At 41.4% G+C, this 15,779-nt stretch overlaps 1 protein-coding gene across 5 annotated transcripts in view; it reads right to left on the reverse strand.

The window, feature by feature from the left end:
- Positions 1 to 4,693: 4,693 nt before the first annotated feature.
- LOC124805073 (la-related protein 1) overlaps positions 4,694 to 15,779 on the reverse strand; it is a 148,480-nt gene continuing 137,394 nt past the window's right edge. For all 5 annotated transcript variants that reach the window (XM_047265502.1, XM_047265500.1, XM_047265504.1 and 2 more), the window contains 2 exons: positions 13,469 to 13,602; positions 4,694 to 8,478 (listed from right to left, as the gene is read on the reverse strand). In XM_047265502.1, the coding sequence (XP_047121458.1) occupies positions 8,176 to 8,478; positions 13,469 to 13,602 (437 nt within the window). In that variant the 3' untranslated portion in view covers positions 4,694 to 8,175. The remainder of the gene's footprint in view (positions 8,479 to 13,468; positions 13,603 to 15,779) is intronic.

Raw genomic sequence — 15,779 nt, forward strand, 5'->3', positions numbered from 1 at the left:
GGGCCGACGACGCTCATTTAACGCTCCGAGGATCTGTCAGTGCCCACAACTGCAGAATTTGGGCTATCGAAAATCCTAGAACTGTCGTGGAAACTCCATTGCAGGACGAGAAAGTCACGGTATGGGCTGGATTTACCACATCTACCGTTATCGGGCCTTTTTTCTTCGAGGAAATGCGTGATTCTGGTTTTGTAACTGCTACCGTGACGGGTGAGAGGTACGCCGATATGTTACAGAATCGCATCATCCCCAACCTGCTGGAACGTACGATGTTTATGCAGGATGACGCTCCACCCCATATTGCTCGACGCGTGGAAGATCTCCTGCGCGCGACGTTTGGTGATGATCGTGTGCTCAGCCGCCACTTTCATCAGGCTTGGCCTCCCAGGTCCTCAGACCACAGTCCGTGCGATTATTGGCTTTGGGGTTACCTGAAGTCGCAAGTGTATCGTGATCAACCAACATCTCTAGGGATGCTGAAAGACAACATCTGACACCAATGCCTCACCATAACGCCGGACATGCTTTACAGTGCTGTTCACCATTATTCCTCAACTACAGCTATTGTTGAGGAATGATGGTGGACATATTGAGCAATTTCCTGTAAAGAACATCATCTCTGCTTTGTCTTAGTTCGTTATGCTAATTATTGCTATTCTGATCAGATGAAGCGCCGTCTGTCGGACATTTCTTGAACGTATGTATTTTTTTTTTTTTGTTCTAATAAAACCCCAAGTCATTCCAAGCATGTGTGTCAATTTATATCTCTCTATCTACATTATTCCGTGATTTCTTCAGTTTTCAAACTTATACTTATTTTTTGATCACCCGGTAATTCATGAAGAACCAATATCAAATGCCTATTAGGCCTCCAAAAGTTTTGTTAGGAAATAGTTTCACATTCATTCATATGCTCCACTTTCTCAAGCACGAGATTGAAAAGTAGTAGTACAGAATTTCTATATAAATTTGGGATTGTCATATTCTTACATATAATTTATGTGATGTCCCTGTTCCTCCTCCTTCCTGCATCTAACAAACAATCTTGTCATCTGTAACCATTCCTGCCTTTCTCAAAACTTATTCTCCTGTTAAATTCACTCACCCTGCCAGAATGACTATTCCAAGAATAGAATTATGTGGCTGCTAACTGGGGAATGTCAACTGGCACTTAGTAGTGTAGTGATCTTGGAAAAACTTTGTCAAACTTTCATTTTCTTGGCTACACAGAGAAGATAATACGTAGTCTTTCTTACCTGTTACTCATTTATTTCCACTCTGGTAGACTGAATCTGTAGATTTCACTGATAATGACAAGAATACTTATCATTCGCACACTCAATTAACGACATAAACAAACGGCATTCACCCGTTTGGCTCCACTCGTATAGCCCTGCACCCTTTTGTCTGTGGGAAAGTTTCCTATTTCTCCCAAGAACATCACGTACACCACGCACACATTCAAAAATCAACTTCAGATATCTAACTTTAGAATATGTTCGAAAACCAACAGTGATGTGTTTCAACATCATATGAACAAACCATAGACCCAATGTGCTGGATGCTTTGTGAAACGAAGGTTTTTCTCTCTCATAAATATGAATTACTGCCAGAAATTGCAGTAATGTCAAGATTCAGATACAGTTACTTAATCAGGACAACTCTACCTCATTCGGCCAATATGTGTATTACCTTTATACCTGCAGCAGGTTTCAAAGTTCTCGAGTGTCCTTGCCCTAAAGATGTCCTTACTCATTATCGCTAATCAAAGGTTGGTTTTGTGTGTGTGTGTGTGTGTGTGTGTGTGTGTGTGTGTGTGTGTGTGTGTGTGAGAGAGAGAGAGAGAGAGAGAGAGAGAGAGAGAGAGAGAGAGAGAGAGAGAGAGAGAGCACTGTATCTTAATATAGGAGCTTAAACCGCAGACGAAAGTTTTGTGCCGTGTACATGTTGTCCACTGTTCATCATATGATTTTTTTATATTCCACTCAGAATTTTCCATTACCGAGTTTGGAGAGCATACTACTGTTTGGTATTTCCAGCCAATCATCCCGGTCGGCCCCTTTTTTGCAAGTAATCAACAAAAAGCTCAAAACCCTTTTCAAATGTAGCAGTTGAAATTTGTATTCAATTTATTGGCTTGAATATAACTTTGCCTCATTTTAATAATCATATTAACTGTTTTACTTGCTATCATACTTACTTGTTTTTTGTTTATTTGGCCTGTCCATGGGATTGAAGTTACTTTATGTATGTACTTCAATTCAGTTTTCCATCACTTGATATTTTTGTCCATATCATTCAATGCTATCATTATTTTTTTATGCATTAGATTGAATTAATTTTATTTACAAAACCTTATTTCGTTTGAATCTTAATATTTATTTTGGCCATAGTGGAGTTTACGTTTATATCTCATACAGAAAAAAAATTATGCCACTTGACAGCCAATATAAACAGATAATTTGCCTTGCTTTTTAGCCAATGGATTGGTTTCTGCGAGAGTTTAAATTTTATGATAAACGAAAAATAATAAAAATCAGTGACAAAAACTCTGAACAATGGAGGGTGGGGAGAGAAGGGGAGAGATAGGAGGCAGCTGGAGAGAGCAGAGGTAGGTGGAGAGAGAGGGGACGAATGGGTAGAGGGGGGAGGAGGGGGCAGGGCAGGGGGAGGAGAGGGAGGGGGCAGAGGGATGGGAGGGAGGAGTGCAGGAACAGGGAGGGGGCACAGCAGGGGAGGGGACAGGGGCTGTGAGGTAGAGGGGGAAAGCCGGGAGGGAGGGAGAGGGGGGTGGACAGGGGCAGGGAGAGGGAGAGGGGGTGGACAGGGGGAGGGAGAGGGAGAGGGGGTGGACAGGGGGAGGGAGAGGGAGAGGGGGTGGACAGGGGCAGGGAGAGGGAGAGGGGGTGGACAGGGGCAGGGAGAGGGAGAGGGGGTGGACAGGGCCAGGGAGAGGGAGAGGGAGAGGGGGTGGACAGGGGCAGGGAGAGGGAGAGGGGGTGGACAGGGGCAGGGAGAGGGAGAGGGGGTGGACAGGGGCAGGGAGAGGGAGAGGGGGTGGACAGGGGCAGGGAGAGGGAGAGGGGGTGGACAGGGGCAGGGAGAGGGAGAGGGGGTGGACAGGGGCAGGGAGAGGGAGAGGGGGTGGACAGGGGCAGGGAGAGGGAGAGGGGGTGGACAGGGGCAGGGAGAGGGAGAGGGGGTGGACAGGGGCAGGGAGAGGGAGAGGGGGGTGGACAGGGGCAGGGAGAGGGAGAGGGGGTGGACAGGGGCAGGGAGAGGGAGAGGGGGTGGACAGGGGCAGGGAGAGGGAGAGGGGGTGGACAGGGGCAGGGAGAGGGAGAGGGGGTAGACAGGGGCAGGGAGAGGGAGAGGGGGTGGACAGGGGCAGGGAGAGGGAGAGGGGGTGGACAGGGGCAGGGAGAGGGAGAGGGGGTGGACAGGGGCAGGGAGAGGGAGAGGGGGTGGACAGGGGCAGGGAGAGGGAGAGGGGGTAGACAGGGGCAGGGAGAGGGAGAGGGGGTAGACAGGGGCAGGGAGAGGGAGAGGGGGTAGACAGGGGCAGGGAGAGGGAGAGGGGGTAGACAGGGGCAGGGAGAGGGAGAGGGGGTAGACAGGGGCAGGGAGAGGGAGAGGGGGTAGACAGGGGCAGGGAGAGGGGGTGGACAGGGGCAGGGAGAGGGGGTGGACAGGGGCAGGGAGAGGGGGTGGACAGGGGCAGGGAGAGGGGGTGGACAGGGGCAGGGAGAGGGGGTGGACAGGGGCAGGGAGAGGGGGTGGACAGGGGCAGGGAGAGGGGGTGGACAGGGGCAGGGAGAGGGGGTGGACAGGGGCAGGGAGAGGGGGTGGACAGGGGCAGGGAGAGGGGGTGGACAGGGGCAGGGAGAGGGGGTGGACAGGGGCAGGGAGAGGGGGTGGACAGGGGCAGGGAGAGGGGGTGGACAGGGGCAGGGAGAGGGGGTGGACAGGGGCAGGGAGAGGGGGTGGACAGGGGCAGGGAGAGGGGGTGGACAGGGGCAGGGAGAGGGGGTGGACAGGGGCAGGGAGAGGGGGTGGACAGGGGCAGGGAGAGGGGGTGGACAGGGGCAGGGAGAGGGGGTGGACAGGGGCAGGGAGGGGTGGGGGAGGCTGAGGAGGGACTTGAGAGGGTCTGAGGGGGAGAGGGAGAGGGAAGGGGGAAGGAGAGAGTGCAAATAGAGTAGTTAATATTGTGATTAAAATCAGTAGAAGATTAAAAATAAAACATGTATTTTAGACCAATTAATTGAAAAAAGTAATGATCACATTCATGTTGATCAAGAGGTTACAGGGAAGGAGTAACTGACGGGACAAACCGTAATCTTCAGCATACTAGTCATGCAACTAATCCGCTGTGCTTTATCTGCCAATATGAAAATTAATATTATTTTCAAGGCACTCATGGGCCACGAGAAACAAGTTTTTGTTGATTACCTGTAAATGACGGCCCACCATGGCAAACGGCTGCAAGTGTGTAATCCTAGCCACCGTATACATAGTTTCAAAAAATCAATCACTTTCCCTTGTACGCATAATTTAGAAGTAACAGCTCTCTCATATGACAAACTTTTTTTCACTCAACCATTCTAATGTGGAGAGTTGCAATAAACCAGACTTGGAAGATAAACACAACAACTAGAATTTCTCACGATTGGAATGTAAGTAAAAAATAATGTTAGTTTTTACAGTTTTAATGTAATTTTTAACTTATTTTTGTTCTTACAAAATTTTAGACATGTTATATGGATGTCTGTATATTAACACACACATATACATACACAAAATCAGCACTATTACAAATTTATTACAAATGTATACAAAATTATGCTTAATATGAGTCTGGCGTATGTGGTTTCCTCTACCATACGGCTTTGACAATATTTAAGAGCCAACTAAGGATTACATGTCTTTCTGAAATATTTTGAGTCAATGATGTAATCCCAGTTACTCAGTACAACTGAAAAAATAACCAAAACAAAGCGACTTTAAATTATCACATGGCTCATCTTAAGTTTATCATTTGTCTGTATACATATGATAGCAAAAAAATGTGGACATAATTCAATGTGAGCAACAAGAATCGCTGATCTCAGCAAGCTAAATACAAAATGTTTGTTATCAAAATTTTCTGCCTTTAAAAAAATATTTTTTATGTCCCAGTCATGGAATATCACACATCCAAATGATACCTACATAATTTTTTTAAAGGTTAGGCTTGAAACAATTCTTTTTTACATTACAGCATGTGATATGTATGTCCAACAAAGTTATGAATCTATTTTAAATAAAAAGTCAACAGTAAGTATGTGAAAATGTAGTATGCATCTACATACCCTTTAGAAAAGAAAGCTGTTTCAGTTTCTTAGGAGATTACAACTGAGCAAAACTCAAATCAAGAAGTACAACACAGACCTGAACCCTAAAAATTATTCCATAATCAACATAATTGATTCACATTGCAGTTATCATAGATTCTCCAAAAATCTATCGAAACAGATACAAATACCACAAAGAGTGACTAGGAACCATATCATAGCAGAAATCCTGTCTCAGTTTCTTTTGCCTTCTATTTCCAGACCAATTTAATGTGATAATACTATACCTTTTACTGCACAAATAAGTGATGTGAAACGCTGATACAGTTCATCACTGAAATGCAGTTCACCCAAAATAAAGTGCTGAACACTAAATTTCTCTCGCCCACCACTATAGACACAGATTTAAATGCACAGATCATTGGGCTTAGAACAGTTTATCATACATACTGAGATCAAGTATCTGCAAATCTTGTGCAAAACATACACTACATTTTAACTGCATTAATTCAGAAAGGTAAAAGGCACATTTTTGATCATACATACCAGTTATCTAAATTCATCTACACTATTTACAATGCAGGAAAATCAAAATTGCTCTTCCTGGTGGGCCACTTCTAGCAATAACCTTATTATTTTAAATGTAGAGTCTGCCAACGAAGTGCAGAAAAGATTCCTATTATTAAACTTTATTATTGCATTTAACATCTGAGCTTGGACAAGACTTAATTGTTATTTGATGGAGTTATCATAAATGCTGTAATATACAGTACCTAATTTTTCTTTTTTTGTAGATTGTCTTGTAAGCAAGCACAATGAAATTGAGAAGGAGTTGTCAAAGAAACAAAAATCAAGTATTATTCTATCTTACTTTTCACGGTAACTTTCATATTTTGATGAATATCAACATAAAAATATTCAACACGAGAGTAGTAATCTCAAATAAATTTAAAACCTTGATGAAAACTATCATTATTCTAAATGCATTATTTTCTAAATACTTAAAAACAATACATAACAAAATACACAACAAACAACATGAATTTCCCCAATCCCAAACTACCAGTCAAAACAATAATAATAGCAATAATAATTATTATTATAATAATAATAATGTGGGTACAATAAAACACACTGAAAATCTACCAGTACAACAAACTTTACTTCTTTCACAGTTGCATTCTATAGCATGGATCAGAAACCCCCAAGAGTAATCTGAATGTAATAGTTATACAAGAAGCACTTTTCTGAATAAAACATACATACGTCTAACAAAAAGAAATATTGTATGATTAAGAAAGACGGTTCTTGTTTATTATCCGTTATATTGTCTCGCTGTTTATGAAAAGTGTGTCACAGTCAGTATTAAAACTGTAGAACACCAATTTGATGTTATTCATGGACCAAAAAAAGCCACAAAATAACCATGTTACGAACCATGCCATACACAATTCTTCGCAAAACTGGAATAAACAAACACACAGTTTTATTTATTTTTTTAAAACGACTTAAGAACAAAAAGATTATTACTCAGGTCAATAACATAATATCCATATATTTTACTCCCATTAAACACGAGTTCTGAAAGTTGATGCAACTTCAGATCACATAAAAAACATTTGCATATAAACTGTTGGAATCTCTGGAAAGGTATTTTGTCAAGTAAATAGATCCTTCTCTCAATGCTTCCCATAAAACCATAAAATTCTTTGCAAAATTCTCAATACATATACCTGATGCTTACTGCAATCAAAGATATGAGTGTGTATGTCATAAAACACTGATCAATCTTCTGCAGTTTAACAAATACAACACACCTAGACAAGTAGAACACTGAATTCTGTAAAATTTGCAAGCAACAAAATGACTTGATACAAACTGCATTTTCACAAATAATAAGTGAAGGACACTAAGGTGACACTTTAATATTAAGATGGTTCAACAATGTCAGAATGCATACAGGGCCAAAAATGTCTCTACTGATCAAGTGTTCCTCAGCAAAAATCTGCATTTCCAACTTTCCATAAAAGTGTACAACTTTTTTGTGCTAGACAACACTGTTCAATACCAGACATAGAAGTATGCATGCATCAACTGACAGAACACTCACAGCTCTTTCACTTTCGGAAGACAAACGAGTTTGAAACAATAAAATATTTCCTAATTCTAATAACAAAGTGTACAGTTTCACACAAATGATAGTAAAACAGTGCTCATAAGCACTGAATATATAAAAATTATTCAGTACTGCAGTAAATAGATTAAAGGTATATAATACACAAGGGGAAAACTACCTTATCTTTAAAAAATGCCTATTGTCACTTGTAAAACCTACCCAATTTTTGACTTCGTAATGCTAGTGGAACTTGCAGGGGGGAAAAAAAGGGGGGGGGGGGGGGGGGGTGAAATGACAAGGGAGGAGAGAACGGGTATGAGAATCTGTGGCAAGTTGGAGGCTAAGTGACTTTTCTTCTCTTGGTAACTGCAAGGCACTGACTGAAAATATAGCATTTTTCCCTGTCAATAAAACATGAACACAGGAAAGTAAGGGAACATTTTGTCAAAAACAGTTTTTGAAATGACTGTCTTGCATATCTCACAAGTGACTTTAAGAATAAAACCTGTTCCTAAAAATGCTGCCTCTGGCTTCACTGCGACACGGAGCTTTTAGATCAACCCACTAAGCAAATGGCAGGTGCTCACTTTTCAACATATAAATATTTAGTCATTTAAAAATTCATGTCTGGCAATATGAAGGGCAGCATACTCCGTGACTTTTGAGGTTGAAGAAATAAATGCAGAGAAAACACTGCAGTCATTTCTTCATCAATAGTTCAAGATTTCAGGCCTCCTCTGAGTGAGAGCTACAGTCTTCTTTCACCACCCTGATAGGGACTTCCTTCTTGCCACCACCAAAGTCAAAGGAAACATGTGCCTTATTACTGCTTCCTGATGTGTTTGAACTGGCACCAACAGGACCCAGAGAGTCTGCACGTACACGTCCTGACCCACCAGACAATCGACGTATTCGTTTTTGTTGTAATGGGTGCCGCTGCCGTACCTCAACACTATAACTCTCTGAGACACTTCTATTTCGACGCTTGATCATGTGCAGTCTTCCTAAAAATTCTTTTGGATCTGCAGGCTGGAATAACAAAATGTTATATGAAGGCTCTTTAAATGAATACAGCAATTTCAATACATGGGTTATCTACCAATTTCTACATCAAACAAGATGTCTCTCATTAAAACACAAACTACAAACTTATTTTCTAACACCTCCCCCCCCCCCCCCCCCACACACAATGAAAGCAATTAAAATGATGACCCATAACCTACATTACTATTATGATGATCACTGTGTGATCATAGTTCAATAATTCATCTACAATATGTATCAGTGTAGGACTGTTAATGATACCACCACGAATGGTTGCATACAGGCAAATTCGAGCCGTATTAGAACTCGAGGTCCTACAAAGTTATTTACATATAAAGTGATGTTTGTCAGATTGCATAATTTAATATCTCAAATAAAAAAAATTGTTAATTTATCTAAATCTACATATCACTGCTATCAAGCGTTCTCCATTCTGCCTTAAATTATTGCTTTTTAAATGACATTGTTACCTTTGATTGTAAGAGCATTTTTTTTTTATAAAAGCCACTACTACAATTTTGATCCTGACATAATTATAGAGTGTAATATGCAAAATTGTGCTTCAGTACATTTTAAAACACTGTCCACCTGATAATGGCAGCGTGGCTGAAATTGCATTAGTGAGTTTTACATATAAATAAGTTTACGGCCAAAGGTGACCATTATGTCATTAAAAAAAAATTCACATGGCTGTGAACCTCCGCTGTGCCCTCTATGGTATTTTTTTTAGGTTGCTTTATAACAAACATTACTTTAACTTAAGCTGTAGCTATTCTACCACAGGTGTGTGTGTGTGTGTGTGTGTGTGTGTGTGTGTGTGTGTGTGTGTGTGTGTGTGAGAGTGAGAGAGAGAGAGAGAGAGAGAGAGAGAGAGAGAGAGAGAGAGGAGGGTGTGAAACTCAAGAAACCTTTACGGACACACATTAAATGTCGCAGAAACCCTACGGTATTTAGTGTGCTTAAGCCATACTCAGTGTTACAAATAATTCAGAAGGTTTCAAAATGGCTGGATGGAAGTTAACGATGACCCTAGTTCAGGATGCCCTTCAACATCCACTGACAATGCTCATGCCTGGAACATAAACCAAACTGTGTGTGTCAATCAAATACTGACTGACTGAGAGACTGCAGAAGAATGATTTCAGTTGCATCATGTCATGAGATCTTGACACAGCGTCTTGGAATGTGACATGTTGCCACCAAGGTTGTCCCACGGCTCACGAGTCAAGACCAAGACCAAAAAGACGTTCACCTCGCAATCTGTGAAGAGCTTTTGGATCATGCAAATGAGAACAGGATGTTCCTTAAGAGAATTGTAACTGGTGACGAGTCATGGGTCTATGGATACGATGTGGAATTATGAGGGTAATCCCAAAAGTAAGGTCTCCTATTATTTTATAAGTACACAGACCTGTTTATTTCTACAATGGTTTACATCAGTTTACAGCTTGAACATTTAGCTATTTTTCAACATAATCACCGTTTCTGTAGATGCATTTTTGTAAACACTGTGGCAGTTTTTGTATACCCATGTCATACCAGCTCGCCGCCATGCTGTTCAGAAAGTTATGAACCTCTTCTTTCACCTCGTCGTCGGAGCTGAATAGCTTTCTGGCCAAATGTTCATTTAACCTACGGAACAAGTGATAGTCACTGGGCGCCAAGTCAGGACTATAGGGTAGGTGGTTGATTATGTTCCACTGAAACTGTTGCAGGAGAGCAATGGTTTGCCAAGCAATGTGTGGGCAAGCGTTGTGATGGAGAATGTGTACGCCCTTGCTCAACATTCCTCTTCTCCAGTTCTGAATTGCCCGTTTGAGTTTTTTCAGAGTCTCATAGTACCTGACAGCGTTAATTGTAGTCCCAGTGGCTCAACCTTCAACACTGTCTCCTCAGAAATTGATGATCTCCTTGCTTCTTTGTTCATCATGAATTTCGGTCCGACCAGTTGCCAACTCTCTACACCACTTATGAACATTTCTGACATCCATGCATGACTACCACACACTTCCGTCAATTGGCATTGGATTTCAATCGGCGCAGTGCCCTTTGCGTTCAAAAACTGACTAACTGCGCGCAATGCGCACTTGGCGCTAACATCCAACGGGAGCTCTATTCTCAATGGCTGCCAAACCAAGACTGAGCGCCTCAGCGTAGTGTGTACATGTTTATACATAGCGCGTGAAGCACTCTTCATAACAGTGTTACCAACTGCCACACAAATAGAGTTCTGTACTTATATAAAAAAAAGAAGACCTTACTTTTGGGATTACCCTCATATACGTAAATTGAAGGTGGGGAGGAAGGAAAGGAAAGAGATAACTGATGTCAGCTGCATCAGGAAGTTATGTGGAATCAGCAGTGACGAGCAAAAATGTTTAACAAATCGGTATTCTAACCCGGAATCTTCTGCTTACTAGTCAGGTGTATTAACCACTGCGCCATCTGGGGCACAGTGTTATCGCAACTGCGCTGACTATCTCGGTACACCTCATGGCCGACCCACACTGCCACTGAGAGCCACCTATCCACACTCCCTGTCGTTTTTCTTCATACTCGCTACTCAGAGAGAAGGTGCATCAGGAAAACAAATTTTCATAAATAAGTTTTATAATGTAGGAAAAGATACACTCCTACTTACCGTAAAGATGGCAGAATCAAATATCAGGAAATACGAACGGCTGCTGTCAGGTAGTTACATGAGAAAAAGATAACAGTAATAAAAGAAATGAAAACCAAATGCCAAGGGTATTACTTTAAGATTTCTGGGGCTCATGAAAGCTCTTAAGTTTTGAAATGGGTTAAGAATGCAGTCACATTCTGTGAAACCCACAACCTTTCTTTTCATTTATAGTTGATCTACTGTTTAAATCTAACTGTTTGAAACTAACCCGCAACATTCGGCATCCTCAAGGCATGTCGCGTCACATATTACACTGAAATGTGGGATATCTACAAGCAGTCTAGACTTTTTCAAAATATTGTTGTACGAAGGACATGTAAAAAAGACAGTCAAATTATTTTATGTGATTTCCAAATTTTTTGTTAACGTGAACTGGGCTGAATGGAGCTAAGGGTATGTCAGCAAGCACACCATCAGTGTGACTGTCAGCAAGCACACCATCACATTACATCTCATGGTAGTATGTGTGTTAACAGACAGGCTGTGTTGAAGTGTTTTTCAGACGCTAGTTGACACACAGCATTGGTTGCAGTAGAAGGTGATGGTTTAATTAAAGAATGGGTAGTCAGATGTTTTTACTGAGTGAGTCATCTGAGGACACTTTCTGATGATATCCTTGCACTGAAGAACAGATGAATTTGAATGAGTTGTGTGATGGTCTTTGTGAAGGAATATGCTAAAACAGATGAATGACCTCTTTCTCAATGATTTCCTTAAATTGACACACCACTTAGTTATTGAACATGTGACTCAAAAAGTGTAGTGTTTGTTACCCTGTTGGAGAGTATTTATTTCACCTAAAAATGTATCCTTCAGATTCTGGTTCACTCCTTCTGTTTAACTGTTCTAAGCCCTTTTTTAAGAACAGCATTTAAGCAAAAAATACGCAAGTCCCCAGAGATTAGCTAAAAAGGGGATTTACTGTCTACTTTGAATGTAAACATAGAAGTTTCAGCAGACTATTAGGGAGTCTACTTGTTATGACACCTTTTATGTTCTCAATCTTTAAAGCAGCGAATGCCCTGAGTGGACACAAGTTATTTTTATCTATCTGGGACTGGTAATAATGAACTGTTCTGTGGAAATACTTGCCACCATCTACAATTTTATCAAATTGCAGTCCATTCTCAGTTTAATAATACAGTGTCCTGCTTGAGAGTGTATATGATGATTCTACTGAACAATAGTGAGCCTGCAGTCAATACTTGGCTGTTACGTTAACTAGTTTTGTAGCTTCGTCCAAATAAATATCACGCAAGTAAACAAAAACTATCATTTCACATCTTTACTGTGTTTCTTGTCTTTTATGCATCACCTTATGAATTGTACAAAATTCTGCTGCTATCTCTTTCAGTACTGAGAGATGTACAAAGAAAAACTATAGCTATGAGAGCCAGTTTGGTTAATCTGCTCTAAAGGTAAATATGTATCCCGCTGTCTAGTCAGATAACTTCACTACTATTTCCCCCTGCTCACAATGGTGTAAAGTAGACATTTGTGTACATACACTGACAATTTGTTGTGACGGAGTAGTGGACTTCACTAAGTACATATTTCGCTCTTGTTTTTTGGCATAACCCACAACAATTTTTTTCTGAAAATTATAGTAGGAAAAGTTCTACCAGAACGTACAGCCGCTACCAAACAGCTCCTCCTGTCACCCCCTCCCAATCATTGTTTCCCCATGTCATGTGCTCTGAACTTCACCAGCTACATATGTAGACCATGCCCCACCCACTCCACCCTTCAGCATTCCAAGCCTGCACACCTACTGTCTCCCTCTGACTACCTAGTAGCTACCTACCCCCACCCCCATCCCCTCTCCTCCTCCTCACCTCTTTCTCCCACTACCCACCCAACACAATCCCCCCCCATCAGTCCACCAGCCGAACTGCAATCCTGGCAGTGTGTCCTGATGACACAATGTAGGTGCAAAGTTACGTTGTGTGTGTGTGTGTGTGTGTGTGTGTGTGTGTGTGTGTGTGTGTGTGTGTGTGTGTGTCCGTCCGTCCAAAAGCTAGAAAGTTTCTCTCTCTCGTGTCCCTGTCAATGACGACTCATACTAGTTTTGTAAAAATTATTGATACCAAGCTGGTTTTTCTGAATCCTTTTCATCAGTATGGTACTACAAGTTTATCACTCTTTTCTAAAAGAATGATAGGTCTTAAAGAAATTGGCAATAAATTTACTAATTTTGTCTTTAAATTATACACAAATACAGAAACTCTACGATTAAAAATAAACATTCATTGTACCACTAACAGGTTAACTAATTTTGATTGCAGAACTCACCTCAACCACTCTGAAATCCTCAATGCTCTTGAACTTCGAAAGATGTTCTTTCAATTTTGGGTTAACAATCAAATTTGCACTATGCTTGTAATATTTCAGGAAGGCCCAAAATTTTTCTAGACCATATAACTGCCCTGAAATTAATAAACATGCCAGTGTAATGGAATGTGAAGTAAAGACGTATTTCCTTTCTTACAACTGTAGAAAGGTGTTGACACAATGCACATAGTATCTTAATTTTTCCCTAGTATCATATTTTAACACGGTGATACCTATGATCATTAATTATATTGATACCTATGTCAGTTTTACAACACAACTTCAGCAATATATACACATCAAAAGAAGTTCTACATCAACCCAGTTCCCAGAACTACTGAAGATAGACCCTGACTGTGGGTATTGTATCACAGACACATTCCCTTTGACTGATCAGAGATGTCACTAAACCCACCCAAAGATGTAAACAACCATGCATCAAGAGCGCCTCAGACAGAGGGAGCCCAACAGCCGATCAGTTCCAGTCATTCCACCAGGAAGGAGGTACACGGCTCGTGTTGTCTTTAGTTTAACCATGCCTAGACAGTCAATACCGCAGTTCGATCGTGTTCGCATTGTTACTTTGTGCCAGGAAAGTCTCTCAACAAGGGAAGTGCCAGGCGTCTCAGAGGGAAACCAAAGCGGTGTTGTTCGGACATGGGGACAGGAACTGTCGATGGAACGCCTCACTCAGGCCGCCCAAGGGCTACTACTGCAGTGGATGACCGCTACCAATGGATCATGGCTCGGAGGAACCCTGACAGCAATGCCACCATGTTGAATAATGCCTTTCATGCAGCCACAGAACGTCATGTTACGACTTGAACTGTGTGCAATAGGCTGCATGATGCGCAACTTCATTCCCGACGTCCATGGTGAGGTCCATCTTTGCTGGCATCACCTTCTCTTCACCAATAAGTGTCACATATACGTTCAACCAGACAATTGTCAGAGCCATGTTTGGAGGCAACCCAGTCAAGCTGAATGCATTTTACACACTGTCCAGCAAATGCAGTTAAGGTGGAGATTCCCTGCTGTTTTGGGATGGCATTGTGTGGGGCTGAATTATGCCATTAGTGGTCATGGAAGGTGCCGTAACAGATGTACGATACATGAATGCTATCCTCCGACCGATAGTGCAACCATACCGGCAGCATATTGGTGAGGCATTCGTCTTCATGGACAACAATTCGTGCCCCTATTGTGCACATCTTGTGAATGACTTCCTTCAGGATCAGCATAGTATAGTGGCCAGCATGTTCTCCAGACACGAACCCTATCAAACATGCCTGGGATAGGTTGAAAAGGGCTGTTTATGGACGACGTGACCCACCAACCATTCTGAGGGATCTACACCGAATTGCCAATGAGGAGTGGGACAATCTGGACCACCAGTTTCTTGATGAACTTGTGGATAGTATGTCATGACAAATACAGGCATGCATCAATGCAAGGGGAGGTGATACTGGGTATTCAGCAATCTGTACCACCACTTCTGAAGGTATTGTGGTGCAACATGCGATGTGTGGTTTTCATGAGCAATAAAAAGGACGGAAATGAATGATTCCAATTTTCTGTACACATTCCTGAACTCTTGGAATAGAGGTGATGCAAAACTTTTTTTGATGCGTGTACTTCCTAGATGCATACACAAACATGAAACAGGCATATACAGATCTCAGCAAGCAGGTTGTGCAGAGAAAAGGTAGCCAGACTAACATTTGTCTCTTACATATAAAAAAAATAACTTAAAATGAAAGATAGTATAGATTATTTACCACACACAATAATAATCATTAATCTTTGGATCAACAAAGATACCTTAATGTCTGATGATATTTCTCATCATTCTTCCCACAGCAAAGACAACATCTAAAACTGTTGCTTGTCATGCAACATACAAAGTTAAGAATAATAAACAATTGCACAGCAGGGATATTTCATGTTTAAACACAATTCACTGACAATAATGAAGTTATTTTGAGTGTTCCTAGAAGTACAATATTTTGCTGAACCAAGGTAAGCCAGTATCTTTAAAAACACTCAAAAAATACACGCCTGAAAAAATTCCCACATTTCTGTTTCCTGTGTATGAATACTTTTTACGCAGTACAAATGTCACTGCTCCTCTCCTGGAAAAAAAAAAGCTATTGATCACTTGCATATACCAAATTGCAGCCGCAAACTGAACTATGTACTCAACTAATAAAATGAACTGCATTCAAACAATCATGTACAATATTATCCTGATGGTAATATTGCTATGTACCTA

The sequence above is a fragment of the Schistocerca piceifrons genome, chromosome 7 (assembly GCF_021461385.2).
Source record: "Schistocerca piceifrons isolate TAMUIC-IGC-003096 chromosome 7, iqSchPice1.1, whole genome shotgun sequence".
In the NCBI taxonomy this organism is placed as follows: Eukaryota; Metazoa; Arthropoda; class Insecta; order Orthoptera; family Acrididae; genus Schistocerca; species Schistocerca piceifrons.